We start from the raw sequence: 14,188 nt of genomic DNA, 5'->3' as shown, positions 1-14,188 counted from the left end.
TACATACCGCACCGTTCCCCTTTCTCTGACGCCCATTTCTCGAGGCAGGAACGCTGCGAAGTTGTTGGATTTTAGCAAATCGCTGATTAACGCCTTATGACAACTTGGGGCTTAAGGATTTAGTTCTTGTTTGCACCTACCTCTCTGCTTTAAATAGAAAACAACCCCTTTCCATTGCCCAGCAAATCCCGCCTGACTTTTCATTTTATTTTCTTTCTCCCGTGCTCAACCCCAGCGCTGCGTGGGGTTTTTTTTCCCTCTTTACCTTCAAGACACGGGGTTCGAATTTAGGTCGAGAAGGCGGGAGAATCGTTGCTTCTCTCCTGGAAATGCAGCATGTGGGAGCTTTCTAAAATAAGCCAGGCTCTGGGGCATAAGGGACAAACTTTATAGTGACTCCCGCCTTTAGACGGGAGCATTCAAGCCACCAACCCCGCTCCCCAACTCTGCGAACTTCTAGTGGCTCCAATTCTTTCACATCTTACAGCAAATCGCCCCCCACCGATATGATGCATCCAGGGAATTTTGTATTCCAGCTTTTCCTATGCTCTCCCAGCCCTGTGTTTAGAAGGAGAGGAAGTGTGGAGGGAGAGGGGAGCAAAAGGGAAGAAAAAGAAAGTGAGCGCTGAGGGGGAAAAATGCTTTAAATCTTTCCTGTAAATCTCCAAATATATGAAGTCTGAGGAACAAATTCAAAGCAGGCACGGACGCCTGAAGAGAAGTTAGAGAGAAATATTCCGTTCCATTCAAGCGCATCAAGGGTCTAGCTGAAGTCTTGTTTGGCTAAGGTCAGACGAGACTGGGTTCTCCAATAAAAATAAATCTCAAATTAATTATGGCCTCAAGCGAGGGGCCAGACGTTTGGAGCTAGTGCACTGCAGTCTGCTTTTTTGGCCTTCAGTATTTTTGTGTGTTTTTTGTGCCTTAGCTTTTCAATAATTGCAGGATGGGGGAGGAAGGGCGGGCGGGGGCTGTTTTATTGGGACATGGAGCTCAGATAAAACTACCCAGGACACTGCACACCCTACCCCTCGCCTAATTGCGATGCAGCTTCAAAGCTACTGCATCTTCTCCCCACCGCTTTTAAGACATTACGTTTTACTTAGTACAGATTAGCAGTGAATAACTTTCCGGCTTCGAGTTCCCAAATCCCATGGGCTGTTCCTGGAGAGGTAGGAGGGACCCGATCCTTTAGTTGTGCGGCTGGAAAACCACTGCGTTTTTTGTTTCTTAAATTGCTGTAGCTGAGAAGCAGAAGTTTGGCCAATTAGTTTCGTTTAGAATTGGGATTCATTCCTGGGGATCAAATCCCAGAGCTGTAGTTTTGGCTTTTTTGCTTGTAAGAATGTGGGTTTAGAAAATAAACAAAACACGTTGCGCTTTTCATTCTGCAACCGAGTCGGTGCCAGAAGGAGCTCAGACCCGGAAATTTTAAACATTCATTGAGGCTGGTGGAGATTTTCCCTCTAGGAAAGACTGGAGGAGAATAGAGCCCGGCCTTTGAAAGTACAACTCCGGGCAAAGGATGATGGTAAATATTGTAAGTACTTTTACAGAGAGCAGAATATATAGGAAGTTATATGTATATAATGTATACACACAATAACGCAAGGTATGTAAATAGATGTCTAGAGAAAGCTAGGGAAAAAGAAGAAAGAGGACCTTTAGTCACAGTTAGTGGGTTTTTAGCCAGGCGTGGTTTCTGGGGCTCCTCACCCCTATTTACGGCGTTAGTGCAAAGTGACAGTCTTAGGCTGGGCTTAACGAGGGCGCGGCTGATGCTGTTCGGGTAAGAGAGGGTGAAATAAGCTAAAGCCCTTTCCCACCATCGGAAAAGAATATTTCTAACCTGCAACCGAGGCCCGGGAAGGTTTTAATTATGTTATTCGTATAGAATAACTAGACGGTTTTAATTATGAAGTGATGACCACTAATCCCACGTGAATTACAAACAGAAAATCCAGATCTCGGGGGTTATGTAGTCCCGCAAAGGGCTGGCATTGAACTAGACCGAGGGGTTAACTCCTTTGATACTGGGCGTGAAATAGTCCGGGGCCAAATTCCCCCTAGCGTGTCCTTATTAATTTCGGTCGGATCCCACCAAACCCGGCGTTTTCACCTTCTCTGTGTGAGGCTGCAGCCGCTCTAACCCAATTATGAGAACGAAGAGAGGAGGTGGGGACATGTCAAGCGTTTGAGAGAGATTTTGAACTAATTAAAAACCTCGAGAATTTCGTTCCATTCATAAGTGGAGTGAAAAATAAAATAATAATTGAGGAGTAACCGATTTCTACCAGCCTGTCCCAATGGAAGCATTTGAAATCTTCTGTGGTTGCCAAGATGAAATGATTTTTCCAGATGTCTGGTGGTAACCACATTAAACAGATCACGATTCCTCTGCTGGATATACATCCAAAAGTCGAGCATCAGATTGAAAATTGAGCACATGGACCAGCACCGTGCCCGGCGATGGCTTTGCCTTCCGCTCCCTTGAAGACTTAAATACCCAAAGTCACTGAACAACCACCTGGGATGATTCAGAGCTTGGCGCATGGAGTGTCTGCATATTCCAGCCTTTCCCAAAAAGCTGGAGATAACTTCAGGGTGGCTTGTGGGTCTTTAGGAGGCGAGAAAGAAAAAGATGAAGCAAAGATTCTATTGTTACATGATTTGGCAGGTAAACAGATTGTTCTGTTTCTCTGTTAGAATGTTTAACACCTTCGCTCATTACCTTATCTCTTTTCGCAAATCTTATTTTAGAGCAAACACAAGAGGTAAAGCAGGGAACGTCCCTGATGGACCCGAGCTAACAAGTGACCCGAACACGCTTCATTTCGAGTCATCCTCAGACATGCAAAATAAACCCCCGGGGGTCATGGTGCCCGTCTGGCAGTAAAATGCAGAGCCAGGTTCCTAAAATAACTCAAGGTGGGATGGAGGGGGGTCTGTTTGATATCTTCCAGCCTTTGGGAGCACCCGGGATGCTCCGCGGGTGCCGCGCTTGTGTGTCGCTCCAGCCGGGAGATGGGGAAAAGGTGTTTTGCAAATATTGGGCTCCTCTCGCAGAAACCAGGCGGGTTTTCGGGTGTTTTCTCCCTAAAACTAAAATGCTCTGTGAGGTCCGTGGATGACAGAGGCTCCTTCCAGGGTTTCCCCCGCTCCCCGCCTCCCTTTCGCGGTTAAGATCCTCAGCCTGTCCTCTCCCTCACCCCCCACCCCCGTTGTTTTTCGGAGTGTTGTCTAGAGAGGAAACCATTTGGGTTTTGAAAGGGTGCGTTTCACTCTTCCCTTTAACCTCTTGCTTTTTCTGGTTGCTGCAGCAGCCTGCCATGTGGTAACGCTGAAGGGGAATGGAGAAAAGAATATTTGCGGCGCGGGGGGGAGGAAGATGGCAAGGAAAAAGAAAGAGTAATGAGGAAAGCAAAGGGTTAACCGTGATTTCTTTTAATTGAACTCCAGTTCTTGTGGCCCTAGGCAAGGGGGGACCTGACCCCGCTAGCAGCATCCAGATGTGCTGCTCTCCGGGGACCCCAGCGCAGACCCCGGGATTGTAAAGCAGACAAGGGGGAGGACGCGGGTGGGGGGAGAGGGGGGTCGGTCGGGCTGTCCCCTCTGTCCGTCCCCCCCTTTCTCCCTTCACCTCCTGGCTGCAGACGGCCTCAATCGCTGGCAAGCAGCAAAGCAAAACCTCCAGGTCTGGTCACGTTCAGTCCCGTGTCTGCATCTTAAAAAATTGTAGCTGAATTGATGAGGCTAATTTCGGAGGAGGGAGGGGAGGGAGGGGCGAGGGGGATCTACGGCTCTCCCCTGCCAGCTTCACTCTTGGAGAAATAAAGTATTAATAAGGCATCTCTGCCGCAGCCGAGTAGAAACACTAGTGGCATTATTGCATTTTTCTTTTGGAAGGGGCGGGTGCAGAATAACTTTGGATATAACTTTAATTTCTGCCCCCCCACTCCCCTCCCCGTGGTTGGACTAAAGACAGGGGGGAAACAAAAAGCCTGGACACAACTGGCACAGGACAAGGTAATCCTCCCCAGCGAGAGATCTGACGTGCAGGGGCGTCCTCCTGCCTTGACACTTTTCTTTCTTGGCTTCACCCTCCTTTATTCCACCCTCTGCCTTTTTCCTCGGTTGCAGCAGTTTGCAGAAGTGGGGAATGAAGGGCGCCCGAAGTGTTGCGTGATGTGTTCCGCTCTTAGCTGCTTGTTATTTTTGCAAAAAAAGGGGGGGGAGGCGGGGCGGGGCTGAAGTTGTGCGGGTTTGCTGGACAGGCGGGTATTGTCTCCGTTCCTCGGGTCCTATGGAGGGTTTCAGCTTTTCCCGGAAAAAGGAAAGCGCTTTTCTGGTGATCGCTCCCGTTTGAATGAAAGGGAGAACTGCACGTCAGGGGCTCGCCCAGGTCTAAAATGAGATTTAAAGGCTGGTGGTTGGGTTTTTGCATTCTGACACGGCATCCGGGAACAGAAAATTCAACTGATCTGACAATTATTGTAAATTTTGTCATTTTTAGCTTATAAAGTGGAGGCTTTCTCCCTGTCTGAGTGGGGTATAACTATGAGAGGAGGCTGGGGAAGTTACTCCCAGCCCCTGAAGTGACATGGATGGACTTCCACCCATCTCAGTATCCTTGATTCAGAGCCCGATGTCGCAACCGTCGGGATGAAGGGAAGGGGTGAAAGTGGAAAAAGAGCCTCTACTTTCCTGCAGCCCCATTTCCAGCCTGCCTTAAATTGCTGGATTCATTTGTCTTGCATTATTGCACTTACCGCTCATTTCTGGCAGGGACTGCACCCTCGTCTTACCCTCCTTGCTGGGAGACGTGGAGAGGGGCCGAAATATTTTAAATACGTTTTAATCGCCAGACTCTTCATTTTCTTTCTCTCCGACTTGTATTTACGGTTTTCTCCCCTTAATTTTTTTTTTTTTTTGCCTGTGACTGGAAAACGCATTAATAAAAAAATCTGTGGGAAGAGACGGAAATTCAGTGAGTCAGGCTAAAGCTGCTCCAGCCAAAAGAGAAAAAAATGGCAAAGAAAAATCTTAAACTAAACTGTGGGATGACACACGGCGCTCGCTAATACGGTCTGGGGTGCGAGGCAAAGCCTGCGTCGGACTGGCTGTCCCAGCGACAAACAGAGCTGCCAGAGGTACCTATTGTTCTGCCTCTTCTTATCTAAATGGAGCAAATATCCTGTATGTAAAATATATATATATATTTTCATCAAGAAGGCAGGACCAGCAGAGAGACGAAAGTTTCCTCCTCGAGTGACTTCACTTCCCAAAATTAGCAGAAAAAAACGTTTCATCCGGTTAACTGTGTCTTTTTCGCTCTGCTGCAACAACCGAAGTTAAAAAAAGAGAGAGACGGAGAGAGAGGGAGGGAGAGGCAGAGAGGAGGAGAGGGGGTACAGAGAGAGAAGCAAAACTGTTGGAAGGACAGGAAGAAAAGCTAAAAGAGAGAGAAGGACAAGAAAAAACAAAAAACACAACAAAAACCCAACAAACTTCAGGAGGCTTTGGTCGCAGGCTAAACCGGGTCAATGTGTGGAATATTGCGGGTACCGGCTGGAAGTTGTTCTAGATGGACGGCACTATTAAGGTAAGGGCGGCTGGGGGGAGCTAGGAAGGGGCTCGGGGGGAACCGGGAAGGGGCTCGGGGGCTCTGTCCGGCTCGGTCCCTCCGCCCCGGCGCGGCCGCTCTCTCCTCCTCCGCCCCAGCGGTTCGGGTCTCTCGCCTTCTCCCCCCCGGTACTCGGGGGGTTCGCAGCCGCTCGGAGCCCTCTCGGCGGGGCGGTGCGGAACCCGCCACCCGCCTGCTCCCGCGGAGAGACCGCGGGGACAGGCGGAAAAGCGGTGACAGCTCCTGCCCCCGGGGCTGTGCCCTGCGGAGAGCGGGACGAGGTGGAGGGGAAAGGCTGGGGCTGTCCCCAGATGTGTGTGTGTGTGCCCCCCCAGATATATGTGTGTGTGTGTGTGTGTGTGTGTTCAGGCGTGCGTGTATGTCCCCAGATGTGTGCCCCCGGCATTGCGATGTCAGCCGGCTCCGGTTTCCTCACCCAGCCCTGCTTGAAATGCACTGCTAGTTCTGGTGGTCGCTCCTGCTTTTCCTCCAATAGTTTTGATTGTGGGCTTTTTTGAGGGGGCAGGAGGGAAGAGAGCAATTTGGAGGAGAAACAACACCCCAGCTTGGGGCGAGGCAGGGGGAAGGGGAAGCAAAGAGTGTGGCAAAAAAACCACCAACATAACCAACCTCTGGTGGCCTTGAGCAACCGAGGGACTCGGAGAATGGTTCCCCCTCCTCTCCCCCATCCAACCGGCCGTTCCTTCAGCCTCTGCAAAGACAAACCAAGCTTTTGCCGAGCTCCTCGAGGTGGCTCACGCCGTTTCCCAGAGCCTAAGCAGGAGAGGGTTCGCTTTCTTGCTTTTGGGGACCCTTGTGCAATTCTTGCAGGCTCTTCTTGAGGGAGCGCTGTAGCACAGAAGCAGCTTGAACAGAAGAGCCTTGAAGCGAGAGACACTGTGGGTGTGTTTGGGTTGGAGGATTTCGAAAGATGCCTATCGCCTGGGTGGGGTGTTGATCTCTTCTTAAAAGTCTTTTTTTTTTTTTCTGCTGACCTGGGGAGAAAGAAGCTGCAAACTGGCAGGAACTGAAACTTTCTCCCTTAGACTGCAGCTTGTGACAAGTGCGCTGTTTGGAAGGGTCTCAAAAGAAGGGGGAGAGAAAGGGATGAGCGGGAAGAGAAAATGGAAAGAGCAAAGAAAGAGGGAATGAATGGGTGAATGTGAGAAAGCAGGAGCATTGAAAACACAAAATTTGGGAGGTATGGCAGGAATAGGATGCATCTCCACCCCGCACCTCCTCAGATCTGTAGCGAAAGTAACCTGGGCCTCATTCAGGGTATATTTAGTGCACCACAACCTTCTTTGCTTTGTGGAGCCCTTAAATATTGTGCAGCAAAAGTGCAGAAATGTCCCATCTGCCCGTTTGCTGCAGTGTGCACATGGAGTTGCTTTCCTATACAGGCCATGAGCTCCTTGCACAACCCTTTGCAAGGTGCTGGAGTATTCCCATGACCCATGGGAGCTCCTCTTCTCCCCAGTCACCCCGTGTTGAGACGGATTATTGCTACCCCCCATAAAACCCCTGGTTTGGAGATGAGGAACTGCGACACTTCACTTAGAGTCACGCTGGGGAGGCTGTGGCCAAAGGAGGAACTCGGATGCATCCCAGGTCACTGCCCTGGCTCCTGGATCTGCTCACTGACTCCTCTGCAGCCTCTTCTTGTATTGTCCTGCTCCACTTATAGTCCAGAAATAACTTGGCTGTTCCAGCTAAGGGAGACGGCATCCAGATTCACCAGTCGACTCTTGGGTTCATTTACTGAACAGTTCCATGATCATCAGCAACTTGCTGCAGGTCCTCATGTCCTGTTTGCCGCCTCCTATAATTTATCCATTTTCTGCACCGTGCATTAGTGCCCTCGGGATTATCTGAGACTGCTTGCATGTTTTCTTGCTGGAGAGAAAAAGAGTGAGTTCCCAAGGAACATCAGATTGATGGATTTGCTGCAGTTCGCCACTAAAAGGAAGGGTTAGCCCACCTTGCTGAGCTTGAGTCAGGTGAAGGGCAACGGGAAAGGATGTGGCTTGAGATGCTGGGCTTTGTAAATAACCTGTGCTTCAGGGTGGATTTTCTAAATTTGAGGAAATAGTAAAGAAAACCTGTATTGTATCCAGAGGAAAGCGATATAAAAGCAATCGCATCCTCTAGTCTGCTCTCCTGTAGGTTGGATGCATTGATTTCTCTCAAAGCCGTGCGTTTAGGTTGGGAAATAATAAGGCAGAAAGGTGCATGTAAGTGACTAGAGAGTAAGAAAAACAGAGGAAAAGCCTCTTTCCTTATCTAGAGCGAGAACACAGTGACTGACCAGATGAAATCTCTGTTCCAGCGTGGTTAAGAAGCGCTTCCCTCCGTAAACTCAGAAATATACGTCTCTGTGTGGAAGATAAGTGCTGTGCAATGCAGAATAGATACGGGGCTGGGGGAGGCTGCTCATTCCGGGTGATTGTCTTCAGTTTCAACAATACAAGTGACTTTTTTCAAGTCCATAGAAAACTGTCCCACAGACTAATTGTTTTAATTGAGCCAAAGACTTTCAGCTGCACACCTGGCAGATGCAGGAGGAGTTTGCATCTAATCTACTACAAAAAGCTCTCCCTTCACCTTGTGATCCCCACTGTTGTGCCCTATCCTCTTTAACCTTTTCATGCCATTCAGAAAGAGTTTTGCCACCAGGCTCTCTGACAGGTAGTTTTGCTCACGGAGCACGATCAGATGTGGTCAGGATGATTTTGGGCGACGTTTGCATCCTTTGGGGACGTGATGTGCATGTGTGAAGTTGTTATCAGAGCTTTTTAACCCAAAGCTCAGGGAATTCCATGGATATAAACATGTATTATGGGATCAGCTCAGGGCTTTAAGTCATCTTTCCCCATCATGTGCTGACTTAGGCCACAAGTGATGTTGCTGAGCCGATGCACTGGGTCTAGAATGCGTCTTTATCTCTTCATAAATAATTATTTGAGGGGAATTAGATCACTTACTGAGGTGTTGGGGGGTAATTTGCACTGCATTCTTCTAATTATGTGTGTAATACCTGACATGGGAGATGGACTGGCTGGGTTTGAAAGTGACTTGTAGAGCAATGTTCTAAGGTGTTTCGTGGAGAAAGAAGAGCAGCAAATCTTAATCTTCATTAGTTCATTCCCATATTCAGTTCACACTCCGTGAGCAGTTGCAGATGATGATTTGGAGCCAGAGAAACTCGTCACAGTTTGTGTTTGTGCTAATTTTAAATAGCCTGTAACACTTTTACTATATGCCTCCAAATCACATCTTCTTTGGGTTAACATCCCACTTTGGCTTAGTTTACATTGCATCTGAGGGGCTGTGGGTTTTATTGCCTCAAATTAAAGCAAAAAAGGGTGCATCTAATCTCAGCAAGATGCCTGTGCATGGGCTTGCCCACAACAACAAATGGTGTGGTTTTAAGCTGGGTTAATTGTTTCAGTTCCACATTACATGTGGATTATAATTAAAGTAAATACACTTGCCAAAGCCTGACTGTTACTAAAAAAGAGCGCGTTTTGTGTAACTGTTGCTTTCATTCCATGAAAATGTATTTATCCTTATGTTCTGGACATAAGAGAGAAGTGATCTGAAGGACGTTCAATGATAATTTGGCATTATTCAGGTAGAGGACGAAACCATCTGATATTTCCAGGGCATAAATGATGGTATTTATTGATAGTCCCTATTCAGGTGACATTGATATTGCATAATGGCTTCCTAACAGCAAAAACCTATTAGAAATGTTTTGTAATTGGGATATTTTTATGATGCTACTTCGTTTTCCCCTCCAAGACCTGTATGCAAACACGTGTTGTTTGCCATGGTGTGTATTGACAGTCGCCGTAGTGCTGGGTGCTGCCGACTCCAGGGGTTCAGTACTAACAGGAATTTGCTATGCATTGAAAGAAAGGTAAATTATTTCCGAGCTGGTAAACCAAGCAGCACTGTCACTCTGTTCTAGAATTGTTCCTGCTATGGGAAGGAAATTAGCCCAGAGCAAACCTAACACACAACAAACCAGCACCAAGTGCTTCGATTTTAGGCACTTGGGGTTTCACTCAGAGGCTTTAAAGAGGTGCTGAGAGGCTTGTGTAGTTTCTCTCTACCCCTGTGGATTTTACCCTAACAGGATGTGGTCACTTTAAGTAGTAGCATGCATGTCTTGAGGATTTCATGCTTTTATTTTAGCTATTTATTTAAATTTCGTGATACTCCTGCTGTAAGATGGGGTTGGAGGCTCAGCTTCTATGAATCCTTGCAGCATTTCTTCTGAAGAGAGTCTTGATGTGTAAGAGCAGAACAATTCTTAGGAAGAAGTCTTATGAAAAAGGGACAGAAATGAAGAGAAGCAAAGGGGAAGGTTACACCTCCGAGTGAGGTCTGAGATGGCATGCTGATAAGGTGAGATATGCTGGGGGAAGGGCATTTATAGCCATTTTTGCAGGAAATAGAGTTGATTTTCTTCAGGTCTCTCCTCTCTGGCCTTTCTCAGAAGGACCAGGCTTGTGACCTTCTGAACATACAACCTCATGGCACAGAGCATCTTCCATTTGTTTTCTCCCAATAAAGCATCAGCATGTGAAGTTCTTGTGCAGCAGCCCTTTGAGAAAGGAAAACTTCTCATTCTGCATGAGTTTACTTGCCCACTTAAAGAAAGACCCTGTGTCCCATCCAAGTGCAAACATGCACAAGCAGGAAAATTAAAGGAGCCAGTGGAGCCTTAACTGCAGATTTTCAGATATTTGTGGGTTTGCTAAACACCTCACGTTTCATGGTGTTTGTGCATGAATGCGTGCATGGCTTACCTAGAAAAAAACGGGTCTAATACGTTCAGTTTAGCTCTACGACTTGGTCAAACAAAGCCCTGTTGCACTTCTGTGGGTGATGCCTCAGAACACTCTCTGAGTGAACAAATGTTTTCTTACGAGGCCATGAGTGCTTATTTATAGCTGTTTTCGAAAATACACACTAAAATATCACCACGTAAATGTGGCTTTTCTGCCTCCTTCTGGAAACAATCTGCCCGATGGCAGACCCAAGTCTTTGCTAACGTGGGTGCTGCATCATCACAGACACCTGGTTAATAACTTATCACCATATGTAGAAACAGCAGCGTGTTGCACAGGACACCGTACCATCTACTCTACTGAGTTCCAAATATCAAAGCCTTCAAAATGTTCATGCACCTACTGCTTATTTTCTTTCTTCCTCTCATTGCCCAGGCCACATAATTACCGATGCGTATCTACACAGCTCCTAACCCTGATCTAGAAACCCGTCTCTTGTAGTAAAGCCACAAACGTTAACTCCCTCCTCCCCCACCTCCGCCACCAAAAGCTTTTCCTTTAGCTCTAAGACAGAGATCTAGACAAAAGGGATGTATGTTACCGTATGTTACTGTTGAAGACACACAAGTGTGTCCTGATAAACCTGTTTACCAAATAACACCGAAAGCAAAATTTGGAAATAATGACTGGACAGGAACCATCAGTATTTGATACCAGAGACACTTAGCATCTAATTCTGTTTTGCTTCCATGTTTTGAAGCCAGACCCTAAAACCAGGTGTGTAAGTGCATTTTATCTAAGCAAGCAGCTTGATCTGTAAAGGTTCTGGCTGCCTATAGCTCTCGTTAGATTTGCAGGTAACTGTTCCCTCTGAAACCCAGGCTGTTTCCTTGGTACTTTACATGGATTCTATACATAAACACGGTGATCAATGTTTGCAAAACTGCCTAAGAGACATTGAACGCTCATCTCTTAGTGGAAATAGATGGGAGAAATAGGTCTAAATCCCACAGACATCTTGCAAAACCTCAGTCTTCGCCTGTCTTCAGCACCGTATGATGAATGGAAATTCTTTCTTTTCCTGATCTTTTTCTGAAATACAATCAGAAACACAGCGCATTAGAGGCTCCTGTAGTAAATGTTATGGATATAGCTAAGCTCACTGTTTATTTGCAGTTATCCTGATCTTCCAGCCCAGACTAACCCAGAGCAAAACTGACCACAGGGCTGTAAAGGAGTAAGAATCACCTAAAACCAATATAATCCTCCTCCACCCCAGCCTGACCAAGCTGCACACCAGGAATCGAACGTTAATGTACTGCCAGTCACGCAGAGGGAGCGAAAACAACCCAACGGGCAGCAGAGCCTTTAATTAGTCATTTATCAATTTTTCACTCAGCAAAGCCCTGCCCTTCTTAACTAATACTGGTTTTGATCTGAGGGGAGGCGATAAATCAGCAATACAGGGTTTCTTAAGGCTGGTCGATGAGTGAATCAAAGAAACCGGTGTCAGGTATGGTGGGGTCAGTGGAAGGTGTGGTGAGCTTGGGAAACCGATTCTTGTACGATGAGAAAACTCTTGTTTGAATGGTTTTTTATAGCAGCTTTCTTTTCAAAAAGGAAATAGGGAAAAGATTAGGAGAGGTTAAAATACCATATTTTTTTACAGTTAAAAGCAGAATTTGGTGCTCTGTTTTTTTCTGAATAGCTCTTCTTGTTGTTCCAAGCTTGATTGACTTATAACTGCATCTGAACCAACCTCCCATCAGTTCCTTTTTATCAGCCAAAGTGAGACTTCCTGTGCTCCACAGTCTGGTTTCCTGATGTGTTTCCTTTTTCCTTTAAACAGAACAAAGGAAACTGTAACTCCTCCACTGCTCCTGTTCCAGATCTCCTTGGGACTTCATTTAATGTTCGCATTGAATATTTGCCTTCATTTTTTCTCCCTGCCTAGAGTGATAGTGCCCTCTTCATACCTAACTGAGCTTTGCAGTGGAGGGGCAACAACTACCATAGGTCGTTGTTGCAATGAAGCCACCGTGCTCTCCTCTACCAAAATAAAGCAGAAAAGGAAAAATCTTGGCCAAAGACCCTGCATGTTACTAGAGATGTGGGATTTTTAATATCCTGCTAAAAGCGCTTCTGAACACAACTATGGAAAGGAGAAACTACAGAAGTGCCAAGTTATATGTTAACACAGAGATAAGCGCAAACATTGGCCTGATTCTGAGTAATATACACTGGATTATTTTCAAATTCCCACTGAAATCAGTGCGATTTGTTCATACTGAAAGTGCCTTTTTCCATTTATCCAAGGAGAGGGGAAACCACAAGTCCAGCCTCTCCAGAATAGGTACCTTCTACCCAAAGGTAATCGAAGGATTATTGCAGCACATCCGCTAACAAGAAGAGTTTCCAGGGATCCAAGCCTAAAGGAGGAGCAGGAACTCTGTTATTTTAAGCAAGGAAAAGAATCAGCATCATTGCCCTCCTACAGAAACCTTTCTGCAGGCTTTGCTGTACGGATTTGACGTTTTCTCACGCAATAACAGAATCCTATGCCTTTACATTGAAAAATGTAATTTTTTAATCAAATAATTTTGCATTACCTAGGGAAAGGCATCAGGATATGATATCCCTTCTGTAAAATCTGGTAAAAATCAAGGAAGTTTCACCTTTTCTGCTGTGTTCTGTTTATGGAACAATTTCTATACAGTATAATTCAATTTCCATAAAAACTCCATTGAATTAATCCCTATTAAATTCTGAGGATTTGTCCATGAGGGTCATGTTGCAGTTTAGGACAGACTCCTGATTAGAACCAGAAGTCGTGACTCGTGTGATTAATTCCCTGTATTATGATCGCCGTCCCCAGAGGCTCCCACCGAGATGAACCACGGCACGTAGATGGAATAAAAGACAATAATCCGAGCAGACAAAGGAAAGGAAAGAAACTAGGAGGTGAAATACAGGAAGCAACTGATCACTCCACAAGTCACCAGCGGAGGTGCAGAGAGTCCTGGTGGGAGTTTGGACCTTAAACATCCTTACGTGAGCTTTACAGAAAAATCACTAGAGCCAGAAGTTACTGATCCATGTACAAACTGATGTTGATCAGATCACCACTTAGAAATTGATCCCGAAAGACTGAAAGTTGTTTTGAGTCGTTATCACGGTTGCTGTGGGTGTCTTTGAGGCAAACTGAGATTCTAGGCTGAAGTCTGGGTAACTCCTGGTCCTTTGGAGATAATTTGCTGCAGCAAGAATAATTTTCCTGATGATAATGCTCCCAACACAAACTCGTTTGCGAAATTCATGTGACATGCGTGGTAACATCCCTCTTTAATTAGATCTAATATGCGCATGTATATCTTTCTACAGCACAAATATTTATGTTTTAGTGATATTTTGAGGAAACATAAACTAGTACATCTGGCTTCATTAGAACCAAGGAGGCTTTAAGAGGAGCATGCACAGAAGTGATTTGTCGGGCAAGAACTCTCAGTGTCATCCTGCAAATATTACCAGAATGGTCTGTAACAGCTCCACTGTGACTAGAGAACGAATGGCCATATGAGAAGTGGGGAACAGATGCACAGAGAAAACCAGTTTGTCTTATCAGGATCTGGGGGGGGATTTAATTACATAAATTTCTTCTGAATCCCATTTTCTACCAGACAAGCGCGTGTGCAGATTTTGTGCATCCTGCATTTTATCCGAGTACCTGAGAGCAGAGGTTTTCTCCTTCTCACAGAATGCGGGGTGG

General features: G+C 46.2%; 1 protein-coding gene and 1 long non-coding RNA gene across 6 annotated transcripts in view; one reads left to right on the top strand and one right to left on the bottom strand.

Moving 5' to 3' along the window:
- The window catches only part of FLI1 (Fli-1 proto-oncogene, ETS transcription factor), a 70,786-nt gene that overhangs the window by 6,482 nt on the left and 50,116 nt on the right, over positions 1 to 14,188 (top strand). The window contains exon 1 of one of the 5 annotated variants that reach the window (XM_071798684.1): positions 4,005 to 4,026. The exons of 3 other annotated variants lie outside the window; for them this stretch is intronic. Coding sequence is in view for 1 of the 2 variants with exons in the window: in XM_065855614.2 (XP_065711686.1) it covers positions 5,585 to 5,602 (18 nt within the window). In the remaining variant the exon portion in view is untranslated. Of the gene's footprint in view, positions 1 to 4,004; positions 4,027 to 4,971; positions 5,603 to 14,188 lie in introns of those variants that run through there. One more of the 5 variants, XM_065855614.2, reaches the window with a different exon arrangement.
- On the bottom strand, positions 3,429 to 6,445 carry LOC139825544 (uncharacterized). Its single transcript, XR_011735636.1, has 3 exons — positions 6,254 to 6,445; positions 4,770 to 4,964; positions 3,429 to 4,404 (listed from the first exon to the last, which is right to left on the bottom strand). It is a non-coding gene; the product is annotated as an uncharacterized lncRNA (long non-coding RNA).

The sequence above is a fragment of the Patagioenas fasciata genome, chromosome 24 (genome assembly GCF_037038585.1).
Source record: "Patagioenas fasciata isolate bPatFas1 chromosome 24, bPatFas1.hap1, whole genome shotgun sequence".
In the NCBI taxonomy this organism is placed as follows: Eukaryota; Metazoa; Chordata; class Aves; order Columbiformes; family Columbidae; genus Patagioenas; species Patagioenas fasciata.
The sequence above is the reverse complement of the archived record's forward strand: the minus strand, read 5'-3'. Positions and strand labels throughout refer to the sequence as shown.